This window comes from Emys orbicularis, chromosome 10 (assembly GCF_028017835.1).
Source record: "Emys orbicularis isolate rEmyOrb1 chromosome 10, rEmyOrb1.hap1, whole genome shotgun sequence".
Classification (NCBI taxonomy): domain Eukaryota; kingdom Metazoa; phylum Chordata; order Testudines; family Emydidae; genus Emys; species Emys orbicularis.
The window spans coordinates 74718696-74738308 of record NC_088692.1 but is presented as its reverse complement, the minus strand read 5'-3'; the positions used below and the strand labels follow the sequence as shown (position 1 = coordinate 74738308).

The window sequence follows — 19613 nt, the reverse complement described above, 5'->3', positions numbered from 1 at the left end:
CTCGCACCACTGTAGAATAGTCTTTTGTCCAGTGACCCTTAAATTCAGCGGTCAGTTTATATTTGGAACCACATCAGATAGCATCAGTCACTTGACCATTAGTTTGCTTTCATTGTTAATCATTTCCTCTTGTTTTCCTGTATCCCTATCCTGGTTTGCTCCTTTTTTATTATACCACAATAAAGATGTTTTTGGTTTTCATAAGGATTCTTTTGGTGCAGTGTTCCTGTGTTCTATTTGTCTTCCCTGATCAGCATGTGGAGTATTTTCAAGGAGCACAAAGTCATCTTTTGTTATGTTGGCCAAACCAAACTTTTAATTTTGTCATTTATTTTATCTTTACGGGGGAAAAAAGAATATTTAGAAAATAAAGGGGTTGAGATTAATTGTAAAAAAGCTAACTTTGTCCTTTAAAAATGAACAGGAGTACTTGTGGCACCTTAGAGACTAACAAATTTATTAGAGCATAAGCTTTCGTGGGCTTAGGGAGTTAGGGAGAAAGTCCCATTATGCACCTTGCCAATTGTACATTGCTGGGGACTGAGAGAAGAGAAATCTCTCCAGGCTTAGAGAAGAGATGGTCTTTTGTTTCTCAAGAGGGGTATTACACTGCCATGCAGCAGACCCCAATCCCTCACCTGGTCATTGTGAAAATAATGTTGTCTGATGGTGATAATTTTATCTTTGGGAAGAAGGGAATTTGGAAGGAAACTGGACTTGAAGGACCCTCTGTAGGGAGGATTCCCGAAGAAGTAAAGCTGTAACCTTCTACCTTGCCATACCATGCTTTTTTGTCCTTAAATTACTGCCTCTAGGAAGAGACACTGTAGGATCTAGGAATCAAACAGAGAAAAAGAGCTTGCTATAGAATTAGAAATTAGGTTTAGCTGTCTAGTGGGAATCTTATCTCTCTCTCAAACAAAAGTTGGTCTAATAAAATATATTACCTCAACCACCTTGCGCCTCTCTCTAGTGGGAATCAAATCCACCAAAGAAAGAATGGGGAAAAAGTAAGAAACCTAGGCTGTGTCTGATTATCCACTTATAAAATTTAGCATGCAATGTTTAAACACAGATGGCCAAATTTTTGAAAGGTCTGCAGCTATTGCATAAAGATAGGCTTGAGCCAAAATCCCAGCTTGGAAACCCCATGAACATTGAGAAACTCCAGACTTGGGTCTGAACTTTGTGGCATAGGTCCATCTCAAATATTCTGTTATGAAAAAAGGATTTGAGTATCAAAATGGCAAATGGGCTGGTACGTACACAAATACCCATTTGCACATACAAGGGTCAGGGTTTTGTACTTGTGTACAGATGCACCTGTGATCATTATGGGAACATTTTTAGAACCTGTTTGAAAATTTGTCACAGTATCGGAGCATCTGTGGCCTGTATCATCACTGCTTTGGATTGGTTACTTGCCATTCTTATTAGTGGTGAGATCCTTGCACGGCTCTTTCTAATTTTACACAGAGATAATTCATCTTCTGAACCCTATCTCTCATGACGCTTATTGACTTTGGCAGCACCTAACAGCAATAGCAACTGACATCAGGAGCCTGGGTTGTATTGTGGTTCACTTTTCAGGGGACAGATGGTTTATTGTTGGGTGTCAGGCACGGCCTCTGATAATCAGGCCTAGTGTTTGGAGCGTGGGTCGCAGCTAGGAGTAGGGTTGGTCCTGGAATTAAGATCCAGGGACGGGCCAGGGTCAATACCCGAGTTCAGAGTCCGTAGCCAAACCAGAATCAGAACTAGCCAGAGTCCAGCTGCCGGCCAGAGGTCGAAGGCGGATGGTCAGAGTCCAAAGACAAGCTAAATTGATACCAAAGCCAGAGTCCAGATACACGGAAGGTCAGAACCGGAGAGTCAGAGCCCAAGCGTTTGGGGTGGATCAGGAGGTGGAGGCAAGGCTGGAGCGGGTCAGTAACGAGGCTGGAGCGAGGCTAATGCAGAGCAAAGACCATACTGGGGCTGGGCTCAGGCAACGCTGGGGAGGGAGCAGGAGCAGACTGGGAATCTCTGGAGTTGGGTGCCCTGTGAGGCAGCAGGAGAGTTCCTGGCCAGGTAGCACTGTTGCTCAGACTGATCTGCAATTGTGCTGGGGTTGTGGAAATACCTGAGCCTGGGGCCATCTGACTCAGGCCCTGCTTGGTGATAAGTTGCAGCTGCATCCTAAGTGAGCAGCCCTGGTTTGGCTGCAAGTTTGCCTCACACTGGTTTAAGCAGTGCTGCATTTTGAATTTGAACTGTAATGGGGAACTTTCAATAAGTTATCAATTATGTCCAAATCCAAGCAGTTTATATGTTGGCTTCTATGTGTAATTCTGCTCAATTTTTCATTCACCCTTTCTCTGCAAAGCAAACTACAGTATAATTTAAGCTCTGCAAATACTATAATGATGATGAGGCCCAAGTGTCATTCAGAGCAGTGTTGCGACTGGGAAGTGGGCACTGTGCTTGCTAGATCTGGAGCAGGGGAAGGATTTAGTTTAAAACTAAAATAAACTACACACAAAATAATCAGTTTACTGCAAAAGCTGGTTAGTGATCCAGATGGTAATGTTGATGTGTTACCCGTATTGGACCTTTTCTCTTAAGACTGGTCTACAATATATACTAGAAAAAAAGAGAAGATGCACATAATGTGTATAGTATTATGTTATAGTAATTTGTATTACTATTCCGCAAAACTTCCTTATTAATCAGAATATTGTTGCCGGCATGTGTTTTGCACATGTGTTTCCTGTGGAGAGATCCTAAATGAGCATATATCACCAGCGAAACGGTATTAGTGTAACAGATGCAGAAGCACACAGAGGGATGAATATTTTATGATCTTATGACAGAATTATCATCAGAATATAGAGCTTAGCTGCTCGTATGGCATGCAGCTGTGATTTATTTGCTCTGTGCTTGATTGTAATTTGGCATACTCCAGGGTCCACCACGTGAGCAGCTGTAACAAATTGTAGTTCTGGAGATGATAAAGCAGATGACCATCTGTGTCACTGATCCTCGAGCCGTGAGCAGATCTTCCAAGCCCTACATGTGACACTGTAGGAGATTCACACTTCTGATAGGTACTTGCTCCCAGGTGGAGCAACAGTGACTGGTGATCTGCCCAAACTGCCTGATAAGTGTGTGCCAGACAAAGTGGGGGAGTGCCAAGCAACTGGATTCAACAGGATAAAAAATGCCAGGACCCTCATTTCTTAACCCCATGCAGTTAGGAATGAAGCAATCCACGTAGTCAAGAATGGGGTGGTGAGAGAGAGGGGGATGAGGCTGTAATGTGGCATCGGTACCTGGTCATGTTGTGTTGATGCAGTCCTGCGTCATCACACTGATAAAATATCATGACAGACATTGTGATACAGCATTAGATCAGGATTTTGTGTCTTTCCAGACCTCATTAGGAGTGTGGATAAAGGCTGAAAGCCTGTTTTTATTTCCCCTAGTGCTCTTGAAAAATACGCTTTGCCACACATGTCATGCTATCTCACAGCCTCTTTTACAGTCTTAGGTTTACATCAGTGGCAATCTGAGATGCATGTATCTTAATTGGCGCTATTAGAAATCAGGACCTCCCTCTTATAGTTGTACTAATGGGGTGTGTGAGAAGTAATGTCAACATATATAGTACACAGGGGCTCCAAATGCTACATGGTTTATGTTTTTAAAACTAGCCTCTAAACTTGTGTCCACAGATGTTCCTCCACCATTGCTTGTGTGTACAAACGCATTGGTACATGCAGGCTGGGTAGTGAGGCATCTGCCCAGTTTACAGTCATGCATACTCTGCAGCCCTAACATCGTTATAATGATTATTATTTTATTTGTATTACAGCAGTCCCTAGAGGACCCAGTCCTGTAGGAGACAGTTCTTGCCCCAGAGAGTCTATATTCATGAGCACAATTTTGGAAACTAGTTGAAGGGCAGCTGAAAACTTGGCCCTTTATCTGTTTGTTTAATATTAACACCCCCCCCTTCCCCTTTATTTTAATATTAAACATTTATTCATGAACTCTAATAATAAACAACAAGTTGTATTGATCCAACTATGCAAAGACTAATAAACATTTGAGTGACAATTGAAACAAGCTGCTTGAGAGCTGTGTCATAATATCTATTGCTCAAAATAATTTTCTGACTCACTCCCCATGCGTGTCACTGATGTTACATGGAGTGTAAGTCAGGGCACGATCTGGCCCATTTAAATATTATCTGACACATCTTCTTAAGACATTACAAAGTAAAACACTACTCTTAAAATTGTGACTTTTGGATACATGCTTTGTCAAAGCATTCAGTGCCAAAGGAACACATATGGGCAATTTTAAACTTAGTAGCCATCTAGTACTGTAGAGGGTGCTTATATATTTTTGGCATGCTGCTTAGTGATAAAAACAGAAATATTTCTATTACTTTTTTGAAAGGCATTTTTATTCCTGGTTTTTACGAAAAGCTTCACTTCAGGCATTTATATTGGCTATTTCAGTTTAAAAATATTTTTTTCCCTGAAAGCAACTTTTCTCCTCCTTTCCATGTACAGGGAAGTGATTTGCTATAAAGGCAAAAAAATCCTAAAATTGCTTAATTTGATTTGTCTGATCAAATGGATGGAAAATTGGTCTCGTATTCACACGTTCTCTACAGTATCTAAAATTAATTATCTGCGCTTTCTTGTATTATTACTTTTATCTGTGAATCGACTCTTGTCTAGTGATTTTTTCCCTCTAAACTTTAGTTATTAATTTGGGAGGCTAGACTGTGGCTTGGAAACAGGCCAGTGCAGGAAGAATAGAGAAGTGAGTGACTCTCCCCACTTAAATCCCTCTGCAAGCTATTTGGACTGCGGATTGTGGATAAGCCTTGGCGCAGTCCCTCTAGCACAGGGGTTCTCAAACTGGAGGTCAGGACCCCACGGGGGCTCGCGAGGCTATTACATTGGGGGTCGCGAGCTGTCAACCTCCACCCCAAATCCTGCTTTGCCTCCAGCATTTATAATGGTGTTAAATACATAAAAAAGTGTTTTTAATTTGTAAGGGGGGGTTGCACTCAGAGGCTTGCTATGTGAAAGGGGTCACCAGTAAAAAAGTTTGAGAGCCACTGCTCTAGCACATTGGCCAGCACAGTTGAGCTGGGGGAGATGGTGTCATAACTTGCTGGTAGCACAGACCTGCATCAAATGACCACCATTCTCCTGCACCCTGCAGGAACTGAGAGGGAATTGTGCCTTAGAGGGGTGTCTCCAAATAACAATGCCTCCCAGGACTACATCCGAGCTAGTGTGGTTTATGTACTACCCCTTGCTCCAGGCTGTGAAGGCACAATCCAGCTCTTGGTTAGTAAGAATAACATTCCTACAGCACCAAAAACCTTTAATGTACCTTGATAGTCAATAGGGAATGCTCTTCGCTACTTAGTTCTGTTTTTAAAATATTCAATTTTAAAGTGTTTTGTAAAGATTTTCCTCCCATTCACAGATGTGCATGTCTTCAATTAATTCCTATTCCCTGTGTGAATAAAATAATTCTGTAGATCTAAATATCTGACAGTAATTTCAGGGCTTAATATGTGGGAATAAACTTATTTCCAAACTAAGTCATTGTGTATTTATGGGGAGACTTCTTTATATTCTAGGTTTTCCGTTCATTTTAATACCAACAGAGCTGCATCTTACGTTACACTAACTAGGTTTGTTGCTACACTATACCAAAACAAAATGTTGATTTTTAAAAAATAGCCTCTCTATTAAAATTGTATAACCTGTATTAGTGAAAGATACTGTTCTCATTGAAAAAACTTAGAGGGAAGAGGGCCTTGCTTAATGCTGTATGAAGCATTTCATATCCATATCGCTGGTTCATTTCCACATTGTGTTAATAATTTCCAGAATTTTTTACCTATCGCGTGGCCGTTTAGGGGCCCATGTAAAATTAATTTGTGTCAGTTCTTAGCAGGCAAAAGGCAAGATCATGAATTGCTCTTCTTGGTTTTTCTAGGGCGAATTTTGGACTTGAAGACTGGAACAGTAAAGAAGGAAGGTCAGCAGTCCTCAATGAGGATGTGCATGGGATCAAGACGTTCCTTCATTTGCAGAATGAGGTACACAATTCTCTATTCCTTCAATACTCTTATCCCTTCTCAGACCTCAAGGTTTTTGCCCATTTTGTCAGGTTTGACCTGGTTTAAAAATATGAGATGTACTGTCATATGCTGATTAGACATTTCCAGTATGCTTGCTTTTATATCTAGTGTCAATTTGCAATTTGTAATTCCTGTAATTAACAAGTAGGTCATTAAATCATATCTGTACTAGAGTGCTATATTGTGCGCTTTTCCAGAGAGCCTCAGACCATCTTAACCACTGGCATGTAAGCCATTGTCTCTTAAAGTTTGATTATTTAAATCAATACTTCTGGAAAGAAGCCTTCAAAAGTAGACTGGAAACTTGGCTCTGTGGGTTCATGTTTTTTGTTTTTTTCCCCAACAAACCAGTAATACCTAAAAATAGGTTGAAGACGAGCAGGAATTTAGTTACTGAGTTAGCCAGCTATGTGAAAATTAACCAATGATCAACTAGTTAATCCTAAATACATGAGTAAACGTTAGATCTGGGGGGGGTTGGGGGGGGAGTTATTTCACAATTTTCAAACTTCTGGTAAGTTTCTGTGACTGTTCCGATGTTTGTTTGCCAAATAACATGCAAGAAAGTGATTAACAGGAGCCACCTGCACAAGGGAGCCTGATCCTGAATGTGGCCTCTTGGCGACCCTGTTATAGAAATGAATAGTTGTAATAACAACATTAAGTAGATCTAATGTGGTGAAAGGTCCATCAGTGTGACTTTGAGGGGAACAAGCACACCGTCGCATTTGCTGCCTGTTTCCAATTTGTACGCTGAGAATAAATTATGCAAAAACACAAACAAACCAAAAGATTTGAAGGTCAAATCAAGCCCAAGACGAGCCTGTTTGATTACTTTGTATGTGCATAATGTTTCGAACATGTAAAGTGAAACACATCCTAATTAAATATAATTATTAAATCTAATCAATTCAGGTGTGTGAAGCTCCTTGAGATCCTTCAATTTGAGGGTGCTTTGGAAGTGTCCTAGTAGTAGTGGTATAAATGTAACAGTCACTTACTTACTATAGACCAGGGGTCGGCAACGTTTGGCACGCGGCTCGCCAGGGTAAGCACCCTGGTGGGCCGGGCCAGTTTATTTACCTGCTGACGTGGCAGGTTCGGCCGATCGCGGCCCCCCACTGGCCGCGGTTCACTGTCCCGGGCCAATGGGGGCGGCGGGAAGCCGCGGCCAGCACATCCCTCGCCTGTGCCGCTTCCCGCCGCCCCCATTGGCCCGGGACGGTGAACCGCGGCCAGTGGGGGCCACGATCGGCCGAACCTGCCGCGTCAGCAGGTAAATAAACTGGCCCGGCCCGCCAGGGTGCTTACCCTGGCGAGCCGCGTGCCAAACGTTGCCGACCCCTGCTATAGACCATAGGCCCCACATAGGGCCAGCCACATTATGGAGGAGTGAAGAAACTCTACCACCCCCGCTGATCTACACAGGTGGCAGCTCTAATTTGGCTACTTGCATTGAGAAGCACAACAGGGAGACTCTAGCTGTGGTGGTAGCACTGTCCAAACAAAGGGCAAATGGCAGCAGAGTGATAGGACAGGAGGCTGCTCAGCAAGGAGGAAGAGCAGGCTTCAGCATTCCTTTCAGTATAGCAAAACCCCTGCATGTTTCCTTTAAGGCACTGTCATACCACGTTCTTCTCCCAGTTCTCCACAATGCTCCAAGCTGCTACTTAGCCCCATAGTTATAGGGCTGAGAAACAGGAATTACATTTGTGCTTCGGAATTATGGAACCAGTATCATACACGTGTCCTCACATGTACTCTAAGAATATTTTCTTCTATTATTAATTTGTAACCACTGTATATAAAATTAATTTAATTCAGGCAAATATTGACTCAGTAAGAGTATTCAGTCTGCTGTTCATCATTTAGGATGCACCTCTTTATCCTCTGGCCCATGTTTACTGATCATGTGATGAGGTCTTTGAGCAGACAGGAGCCAGAACTAATATCCAGTTTACAATTGTTCCCCAGCTTTTCGAAACAGCCATCCAAATCACAGTTACTTATAAGGCCCTGATCCTGCAAACACTAATGTGCGTGAGTAACCTTACACACGTGTGTAGTCCCATTGTGTGTCTAATTCTAAACTTTTTTTACTATTTATTTCTCTTCTTACTTCCTGGCAGTAACTAGTAAAAAATCTTAGTGGGGAGGGAGTGTTTGTACCTGTACCCCACCACATCCTCAAATATTGTGAATTATTTGAGGTTGCCATGTTTGCTGCATGATTTCTTCTTTCTTTGCCATATAGTTCCTCTTTCTTTTTTTTTTTTTTTTAATGAAAATAAACTCAGTTTTGTCCTTTCAAACCATTTATTTGGCTTCAAAGGGATAATTGCATGTGGATACACAATTAAATGTGCGGTTAGACACACAATTGGAAATACAAATAAATATACTCTGGTATGCAGATCTAAATTGCAAACAGAAAGTTACCTGGCATCATTAGCCAGGTATTAGGTAGTCAAAGCTGACTTTAGTACAAGTCAGCTGGAACTAGATATGGTCAGGAGTTTTCCGACAAAATTTTTTTTATTGGAAAATGCCAGTTTGTCAAAACCAAAACTTTCTGTAGGAATGTGCTAGTTTTGATAAAACATCTGTCAAATTCCTCAAGTCCACTATGGAATGTTAGGGGGCGGGTGAGAGAGAGTGAGCCATAGACCAGAAAAGCTAATATCCCAGTAGTTAGGACACTCCTCTGGGATGTGGGAGGCCAAGATTCTCGACCCTGCTCTGCCTGAATTGAAGCAGGGATTTGAACCTGACTCTCCCATATTCCAGGTTAGTGCCCTAACCAACAGCCAATTGGATCTTCCTGTCTTTCATGTTGGAGCTGTTCCACACTAATGAAATAATTCATTGGGCCAGAGAAAGAGATTGACACACTAGCCCAGTGTTCTAAACATTCACATGTAAAACCCAGCTTCAAGTCCTGAGGTCTCCCACATTTAAGGTGAGTGACCTAACCACTGGCCTATTGCCTATTCTTGGCAGGGAGGAGGGTGTCTCTCTTTGATTTTTTGAGATTTTTTTTTTTTTTTTTTGGAAAGACAGTTTCCTTCTGATGCAGAACAGGGAGAAACTTCGAAATCTCAGAAAGTTTTGTGGGATGGGAGAATCTTTTTCTGCCTAGCTCTGTTTGGAGCACACATAGCAGGTAGTCAGATATTGGGCCAATATATACACACACACACTTCTGTGACATTACATGGATAATACTTAAGTAGTTTAGGGTTTCTAGGTATTTGATGTACCTATCTTATATTCCAGTAGAAAGGGTTATACCACATGTGAGGCAGCATTGATATATATGGGTGTACATACAAATGACTAGTGTCTAATACGTAAGTAATTGGTGAGTACACCAATATATAGTATGTGAATTCTTCGTGTTAATAAATCCTCTGGAAGCTGGAAAATTATTTTTGGATGGTTTAGCTGAGGACCAAAATTGTATGTTTGTCTAGTTTTCGTACTTGTTTTTGAAGTGTTTGTGATCTGCTGAAGCCCATTTCTGCTTAAACCAATCCTGGGATTCTCTGCTTCGGGCTGTTTTCTCTTCTTGTATTTCTTCTTTAGCATCATGTTAACTGTAGGATTTTCTTTTGTGAGCCAGTAGTTTTCTTAGTGTTTTTTTATTCTTTACATCTTGAAAATAGCTGGGGCAGTAAAAAGTAAAACAAACAAACAAACAAAAACCAACATGAGGGTTAAAGTAATAACAACTTCTTAGGCCTTGTCTACGCTACCGGGGGAGATCGATCTAAGTTATGCAACTTCAGTTACGTGAATACCGCGGGGTTCACACTATGCAATGTTGACCGCAGATTGCTCTCCCGTCGATTCCCCTTGCGCTTTTCATTCAGGTGGAGTACAGGAGTCGATGGGAGAGCGATCTGCAGTCAATTTTGCATGTCTTCACTGGACCCGCTAAATCGACTGCCGATGCATTGATTGCTGCGCGTCAATCCCCCGGTAAGTATAGACAAGCCCTCAGAAAATACTTTTCTAAGACACACAATCAAAAACAAACGCAATATTACTTGAATATATATCCTTAAAAGGGGTTCAAATTGGATTTTTTTCCCCCAGGCATTTATATTATCTTTCAAATGCTGGCTTGTTTTTAGGTGTGGAAATGCCCCTTTGGATCATTTACCTCTGAACAGAATAACCACCATGCGAAAAAGATACAGGTGAGTTTGTTTCAGTTGCCACTACAGTATGTCATAATGAACTTTTCTAGTTGTCCATTTCAGTAGCGCTATATCTCCCAGTGTTACCTGAACAAGTCTTTGTGTATCAGAATCTGACTCATGCTTCACAAATAGCATGAGATTACATCAGAATGGAGTGAACACAGCACTGGGAGCTCACCACAGAGTTCTAATCCTGCCTCTGTCACTGACTCCTTAGGGTGTACCTTAGTTAACCTCATCTGTAAAATGATACTTAGCTATAATTAGATATGGCTTATACAGCACTCGAGCTGTTGAACATTATGTCAGAGCTGTATTAAATATTATTAGTGTAATTGGTAAATTTGTATTAAAATTAGTATTCGTATCAAGTTCTATTGGATATCAAACATTTTATTAATATTATTGTTTCTTCTCATATAGGAATGGCCTAGGCCCAGTAAAAGAAGGAGAAGCACAGTATGCAGTAGTCCACTGCACTGGATATATCAAGGCCTGGCCACCAGCAGGTAAAAGTTGCATTAAGGGCAATATAGATAGTACTATGTACAAGACCAAACTGATCTCTAGAATCTATTGACCAACTTGCTAGTTAGACACTGTGGTTGGATTTTCAAAGGAGACTAAGGGAGTTAGGAGCCTAAGTGCAGTGTGATTTATGTACCTATCTCTCATAGGCTCCTTTGAAAATCCCAGCCTCAGTCTGATAAATCGATAATCTCAACCAGGTAGCTCATTGTGTTAAAAGTTGCACAAGCAAGTTGATTTGCTACACTTGTTCAATTTGGCATACTGGATCTGGCCAACAGTCCATCAATATCCTGTTTCCTACACTTGATGTTTCAGAGGAAGGTGGAAAGAACCCATAAAACACCTGACCAAATTTGCTCCATGTGGTTTACAGACGATGCCCTGGTGCATGAGGTTGTATCGTGATATTCCAAAATTAGCATTGCTGAGGGGTACAGAAAAACTGATCACACTCTTTGAATTAAATCGAGTTTAAAACATAGAGCAGTCACATGAAACCAGACTGATTTCATCTGGTTAGTCCATGTACATCTCAGTTTGGAAAGCAGCACTAGCATTTTCCTGCAAATCAGAAAGTCAGTCAGTGTCATTGTTAATGCGCATCCGTATTCTCCACAGTCTTTCAATATACTGCCCTGGTTCTCCACATACAACTGCCATTGATGTACGCTGGCAGAGTATCAACTGTCATCTATAAGAGTTGCACACTCAGAATGAGGGTACCATATGACTACAGAAGTATAGCCCAAGATTTTCAAACTTAGGTGCCTAAATAAAAATGGCTTGATTTTCAGAGGTTTTGAGCACCTGCAGCTCTCATTGAAGCCAGTGGAAGCAGCAGGTACTCAGCACCTCTGAAAAACTGGCCAAAGCCAGTGCCTATTTTTAGACACCCATGTTTGAAAATTTTGGCTTCAGTTTAGGTAAGTGTACACTCACTTACAAGTAATGTACTGAGTGGAGAATATTCCAATCTCTGCATCTTGATTAAGTTATTTTGTTTTGAATGTGGGTTTTTGGGAAACAAGTCTTTACATGCTGCTTTGAACAGCAATGAAAAAACCACTCACCTACTGTAATTCAGTATTACAAATGAGAATATTTACAGATGGGAAGAGTCTGGACACAAAGGGAGACTAAATGGAGACCAGTCCAACATCATGAAGGGATAGTTTGGCCGGCCTTAGCATTTGCAGAAGTTGAATATTTTAATATTCTTTTTAATATGTTAATTCCTGTTGAACAAGAGGTCTTACCCTTTTGTGGTTATAGGCTGAGTATACCGCAGACATTATTCAGGCTACTCCAGGGATTAGGAGTGCCAAAAATCCCATTACACTAAATCTGTACATTGTTTGTTTGTGTAGATTTTAACTTGCACTTTATATTTCTTATTGATTCTGTGCAGATTTATATTTTCAAAGGTTATATAATTATCATCTCACTCTCTCTCACACACACACAGAGAGAAAGAGAAATGTACAAAAATTAAAATGATGCATCCTTTTGGAATTTCATCAGCCTTCAGACAAGTATAATTCAGACCACATGTCATCTGCCAATACTTTGGAACCACAATGAAGTGTAAAAGTCCCTCTTTGCATTCCCAACTGCTGGTAATAAGATTGCTAAAGCTCATACAATGTAAATTAGTGTACCGTGACTGTCAAAATGTTTCAAAGTCGTTCTTATCTCCGGACAGAGTCAACAGAAGTCTTAAATCCTGTAACAAAATGTCCTTTTTTGCTTTAAGAAAAGTTCAGTTTTTCGAGGTTTTTCTCCTGATACTTTCAAATGCAAGTGAATTAAATGGTCATATACAAAATGGATAACCAGAGAAGTACACCTAGTCATGCTTAACGGGATACATTGGTTACTTGGGTGGTAAAGATGGTTAATTGGCACCCATCGCTACAGACCCTACACTGGTGAAAAACGCATTGAAGTGGACCACAGTGATAACGAGGAATGAAAGCAGGGTCAGTGGAGCAAAGTACAGTCAAATGCCGTACATGGGTTAAGGTAACCTAACAACAATGCAACATTATTTGGTTACCTCTCTTTGAGGAGAATAGCAAGGTGCTGTAATCCAGGAGATGTGTTGGCTTCTAACATTTTTAAATGGGATTTCAGTTGCCTTTTATGTGATCTTACAGTCTTGTTTTTAACCACACTCCCACTGCTCAGACCAACAGCATATGCTGTGTTGTCTTTTTCAGGTCATTCTGTGCACAATAGGGTTTCCTTTTCCACATGGTAAATTTTGCATGTTTAGTCTGTGTCCTGCCTTGTACTCTTTTGTGCTGGAAGGTATCATGAAACTTGTTGACTTTTTGGTGTATCTGAGGGCACAATTTGGCCCCTAGGTAGGTTTTGGGTAGTCCGTGGCAATGTAACTACATGTATTAGCATATTACCATTTGAAATTTTATAATTTGCAAAATAAGCTAGTAACTTAAATGTAGAGGAAATTGAATTTGTTACAGTTCCTCTACCTTGTAAAGAAATTACTTGAGTTAAAACCACATTTTGAGAGCAGCAAACATCTAGCTGTCGCATGCTTTCTTGAGCCTTTAGAATAAATGAGTTTGCGCCAAATGATAGGTGTTCTTAAAATATTCTGGGGGAAAGGACAATTTTCATACACATTGCCATATGGATACTCTAATAAAGGCCCCTCCGCCCCTTTCAGATTTCATAAGCTCGACTCTCAGCTATGCTGTCAACTTAAGTAGAATTTTCTGGAACAAAATATCAACATTTCTTGCAAACATACTTAATATAGATTTGTTTGCCCACTGGCATTGCCTCTCTTCTGGGTTCTGGTTATGAGAAAGCATTTTAGTTTTAATGAGAAAATAATTGAAAGGTTTTCACCCCCCTTGTCTGTAAATACCTGCACTCCTGGGGTTTATCACGGGACAAGGGGAAATAAATTATTATTATTATTATTATTATTCATTATTATTTTCAGAAATCCCTGGATAGTATGTTGGCAACAGGGGGAGGGATAGTTGATGGGGTGAGGGATATCTCAGTGGTTTGAGCATTGGCCTGCTAAACCCAGGGTTGTGAGTTCAATCCTTGAGGGGGCCATTTAGGGATCGGGGGCAAAAATCTGACTGGGGATTGGTCCTGCTTTGAGCAGCAGGTTAGACTAGATGACCTCCTGAGGTCCCTTCCAATCCTGATATTCTATGATTCTATGAACACATTACTACTCTCTTTAGCCACACAATGAGTACAACATGAGCAACAGTAGGACAGGGTTCTCTGGCACTGTCCTGTTAGCGTGCCTCAGCCTAGGCCTGGAGGACCAGTTAGTTTAGCCTCCGAGGCTCATTCAGTCCTCCTTCTGAGAATATCCCTGATATTGCTAATTAGTGCTAAGTTTGACTACATTTGGTAGGGAATGGCGGGAGGGTGTTAGATGTGGATCCCTCTATTAAAAATACAGGACGAAATTCTCTTCTGGTTTAATTCTGTTGACTTCCAGCAGAGAATTTGGTCCTCGGAATATAAATGATGATGTGGACCTTTACTTATTGAAAGGGAAACTAATATTTAATTACCTGTCAGAGCCTAAAAGAATATGAACGGTCTTCCCTTGCACCACCGGTACGCCCGCGCCCTATTGAACTATGCTATTAGGGAGTGAAGCATGGAACAAAGAATCACATTTTGACTCCTAAGTTCTCTAACACCGAGACCTGGTTCTTCATTCGAGCAAAACTCGCCACTCAAGTTAATGGGGTGCTTTATCTCAATAAGGACTGCAGGACTGAACCCCAAGTGTTGATTGCCAACATGAAATAATTATAATAATAATAATTATGAAATATAAATAATAATAAAAATTCCCCCTGTGCCTACATGGTCGGTCAGACCCCAAATCTTTTTTTTTTTTTTTTTTTTTACTTTCAAAGAACAGTTAGACTTCCGTATTCTCTCAGGGTCAGACTGTCCCTTGCCCTTACATAGGTGTGGGGAGAGAACAGGAGGTACCCCAAACAAGAGCTGGGGACTTCTGTAGTCCTTGCATGTGGGCACCTCCAGGAGAAGGCAAAGCTATGGCCCTACACCCACCCTCTCTTGGAAAGGTGGCCAGACACATTAGGAGGTGCAGGCTGTATAGTCCCAAGGTGTGGGGCAGCTTGCAAACTTCATATGCTCTCCGGGGGTTGGGGGTACATGATAGTCCTAACTAGGGCTCCCCATGGGGTAGTGCAGCACCCCACCACCCAAAGTACATAACCTGGCCATCAGGCTTTGCTTCTGGGTAAGTAACTGTAGGGGAAATGTAGATCTGTTTTTAGGAGCAAGTGGTATATTGGTCTTGTGCAGACTGTCTGCACAGGGGGTAAATTTCTCAAAACTATTCATTTGTCAAAAACTAAATGAAAAAGTTGGTTTTGGAAAATCCAGACTCTCTTTTCCAGGGAGTTATATTATTTGCTTATTGTATGTGATGTACGTTCTATTAAACAATGAAATACAGTGCTGAAATATTTTCAATATGGGGAAAAGACTCACTATTTGAAACTAGCTGAGTATCCATTCCAGACTTTGATCCTACATTTGTTTTGTCTGCTGCCAACTGGCTATAAGAACCTGTGCTTCTGATTGCATGAGAAGTGTTGTAACCAATAACCAAATGTACAAAATATACCAATTCTACTTTTTTCCAATCTATTATTTTTAAATTTAATTTAAAACAAGCATTTGCCTTTTTTCAATTAAAGCGTCATATTCCTGGAAGGAAATTAGTTTTATGCAGTCCACGTGATGTTTTCCTAATAGTTTTATTCATCACATAGCAGTGGATGGAAAATATTTAGTTGAGAGAAACTACAGTATGTCAGCATGTTACTGGTTTTGTAAAGAATAAATCAAATCCAAGACCAATGTTTTTTCCAAAAGGAAACTGCAGGGAAGTCATTGTCATCAGAAGGACAAAGTTTCAAATAATACAGAATTCTGTATTTCTTTTGGGTGATGTTTTTTGGGGTGGGTTGTTTTGGTTTTGTCTTTAGCTTTTTGTCTTGCAATTATTGATTCATTTCTAGTCTTCCAAGTCAGACTTACAGTAACTACTTAGCCACAAAATGCCAAAGTAGTTAGGTTATTTTAAAGTTTTGGCTTGAATTGAAAAGTTTGTGCAAAACTGTTCCTTTTAACAAAACAAAACAAAAAATAGTTGTTTGAATACTCTTTACAGCACTGTAATTGTTAATGCTTATTAAAAAATGACTCACTCATCTTTGGAATTTTTCACAAGTACTCTTTTCCCCCATCCCCCACAATGTTAAGACCCACTGAAATTTTTTTTGGTCCTTTTTGATTTTTTGAGGACTTAGATTCCTGCATACACCTATTCAAGAGATATTATCTTTTAAAGTGCCATGCACATGAATGGTACTGTACAGGTAATAATAATTGATGGAGGTATAAAATAATGTGTAGCCATGCAATGGTATATTGTGTATGTTTTAATTCCACTGTTATGAACAATCATAAAATATCTATTTTTCAGTTTAATATAGTGCAGCAATTCTCAAACTGTGGGTCAGGACCCCAAAGTAGGTCACGACCCCATTTTAATGGGGTCACCAGGGCTGGTATAGACTTGCTGAGGCCCAGGGCCAAAACCCAAGCCCTAGGGCTTCAGCCCTAGGCAGCAGGGCTCAGGTTACAGGCCCTCAGCCTGGGGCTGAAGCCCTTTGGCTTTGGCCCCCCGGCCTGGGGAGGTAGGGCTTTGGTTTTGCCCACCCCCGGGGTGGCGGGGCTTGGGCGGGCTCAGGCTTTGGTCCCCCATCCTGGGGTCCTGTAGTAATTTTTGTTGTCAGAAGGGGGTCATGGTGCAATGAAGTTTGAGAACCGCTGATATAGTGAAATCACAAATTCACAAGTCATTATTCTGCATCTATACATACACATGGAGTACAGGGTTGTGGGGTTGCAGAAGGACAGGAGATAATGGCATTCTGTTGTTAGGACCAAGTTGGAAACTAATCAGGGACTGTTTAAAAAGTCACTTCCTTATGTCCGCTTAAACACGTGCCTTTACCTTATGGGAAACTGCTTGTTAGCTCACAGTGATACTGTTAAATTCAGCATAGCCTCTGGTTGCACAGTGTTCTATTTGTGATTTATTTTCATGTTTAGCTTTGTAAGTTGTTGATGTTAATCGGTTCAATTGTAGTGCTACATTTGTTTATTAGTAGTAGCATATGTTTTGGTGTTGAGAAATAAAGTTTTCTAATGGCTACATGTAAGAATGTGAATAATGTGTGTTTATTCTGTTGATGTTATTAATAGGCCAGTTTTATAGCCTTTCTCCTGGGTACAAATTTTTGGAACGCTTTTGGAATTACTAATTTTTAGGCAACTGCAGATTCTAACAAATCACGTTGTGTTAAGAGTTAGATGAAGTAGTGATGGGACCAGTGCATAGATCTTGCTTACCTATCCTTATGAAATCTGAGTACATTTAATAGAGAATATATTATAGGGGAAGTACAGATCCCCTACGCACATTCACACCGGTGTAAAATAGCATCTTTATAACCATCAGCAAGAGAGTAAGGAAAACAATTTCCATCCAGAACAAAAATATACTGCATGGAATCCTACCAATAATAGCACCTAAATTACTTTGAGCAGGCGAGCAGGTAATCATTTTGGCATATTTTTTGCTCTAGAAGCTTTGGGAAGGGTTAGCAATTCACTGGGTCATGTACTGATTAATTCCAGGCAGCTAGATTTTTATGCATAGTGTGTCTTGTGGAATAACCCAGCTAATAAATTTTTCACTGTGTTGCATGGACTTAATGTAATCCACCTCGCAAACAAAACAAAAAAAGTGAATTTTAGAACAACAGCTCCCCTTGCCAACACTGAGCTCAGTCAGGAATGACATTTCTTTGCTAGGTTTAATTTTGGAGATTGTTTATGTTGCTTTGGGTTTATTTGGGCAGTCGTGGACGTGAACCAAGTTCCAAAAAAGGGAAAGTGTTATTGAACACATCAGCAAAAAGATTATGAGAAATGGATACCATCCAGCTGCATAGCTTTTGCCTTCTTTCGTGGTATACTGTGTCTTTAAGGAAACTATAAGAAAGCTCATTGAAACTGAGGGGAAATACCTTAAAAATGTTATTTTTAGATTGAAAACACCATTATAAAAATGAGCGTCTTCAGCCAACATTATCCAACCTGACTGCCTAAATTTAAGAGCTTAAATACATATTTAGGCCAAAAAATATCAGAGGAGCCAAACACCCTTAAATCCCATTGAAGTCAGTGGGGAAAAGCAGGTCCTCAGCATTTCTGAAAATTAATCCCATAAACATCTCATGGCAGAGGTGCCTCATATTTTTAAAAGTATTGGCGGGGGGGGGGGTGCAGCTCAAAATAAGTGATATTGTTGTATTAATAATAATCGTTGAGACCAATGTATATGCTCCTCCTGCTATTTCTATTTCTTTCATTGTCCATCGTGACTTTTACATTTGTTTTTCCTGTATACAATTCTGTTTTCAGATTATTGTTCACAGCATTATAGGAGGAAGGGATAATGGATTCTGCTTAACATCTCCTGCAGATTGCACACAATCCCCAGGAGGACTACTTTTGGCCTCTGTGAGAAAATAGTGTTTCCATGCAAAAGAGTTTTTTTTATATGTTTTTGGACCCTGGCCTTTACTAATAGCCTGACTCCAGAATTGTATTTGTCAGTGTATAAAGCTTTAAGTACATGTGCTTGGTCCTTCTTTTTCAGGATACCGTTACCTCCATTTTCACAACAGGTAGCCAGACTTTGTCCCTGTGTGTGTTTTTAAGCTGCTTTATGCCATCAGATGACGACTAAACTCAGTACTTGAGAAAGACTTCCACTGTGCATAAACACAGCAGTGAAAACAAAACCAAAAACCCTACACCGTGCCTCAGTAGCTCTGTTTTCATATTGGTGCTTTATTTTATCCTTGGTGCAGACGTGTGTTAATGTCTTTCATTGATGTATGGAGATGAATATTCTTCAGGCAGCGTGGGATGTGTAGTTGTAATAGAACAGAGATTGTAATTATATTTGTTATAGATTGTAGTCCTATTTGTTCTACTAAGTTACTTTTTAACTTAACTGTTGTATGGGCCTGATTCTTACTAACATTAAGACCCCTTTGAATCCCGAGAGTGTAAAGGGGCCTTGAAGTAGGTGTAAATGTAACTTACGTTCACGTTAAGAGTTCTTTACCCTGCCAGAGTTGTGTAAGGATCCTTAGTGAAAATGAGAATCAAATCCTGAATTATCCAGGGACCGCCTTTTCCAAGTCTGCAAAATAAACTATTCATTTGAAAAATAGTATGGACAAATGGAACTCGATGTGTTTTAAAACTCTCTATTTAATGTGTGATTCCTTTAAAGTGTTCCCTTAAGTTCGTATACTAGCTTGGTCTGTGCATAGAACTCCTGAGCATGGGTCAAAGGAAGTGTATGGCTTTTATTCAGGAACATCAAAGAGCTTTAAATGTAAAGAAGCTCATTAAGGGCCAAATTAGGATCTGTGCATGCATTAAGAGGAAGGGCGCCGCATTGGGTAGGAGACGCGGGTTTTATTCCCAGCTCTGCTTTTAACTTCTTGTACGTAGTGTTGTAGCCATGTCAGTTCCGGGATATTAGAGACACAAGGTGGGCAAGATCATGTCTTTTATTGGACCAA

At 40.4% G+C, this 19613-nt stretch overlaps 1 protein-coding gene across 1 annotated transcript in view; it reads left to right on the top strand.

Annotated features, from left to right (window-relative positions):
* The window catches only part of ARNT2 (aryl hydrocarbon receptor nuclear translocator 2), a 105921-nt gene that overhangs the window by 42439 nt on the left and 43869 nt on the right, over positions 1 to 19613 (top strand). Inside the window, exons 5-7 of the mRNA XM_065411581.1 lie at positions 6013 to 6115; positions 10294 to 10359; positions 10786 to 10871. Of these exons, the coding sequence (XP_065267653.1) occupies positions 6013 to 6115; positions 10294 to 10359; positions 10786 to 10871 (255 nt within the window). The remainder of the gene's footprint in view (positions 1 to 6012; positions 6116 to 10293; positions 10360 to 10785; positions 10872 to 19613) is intronic.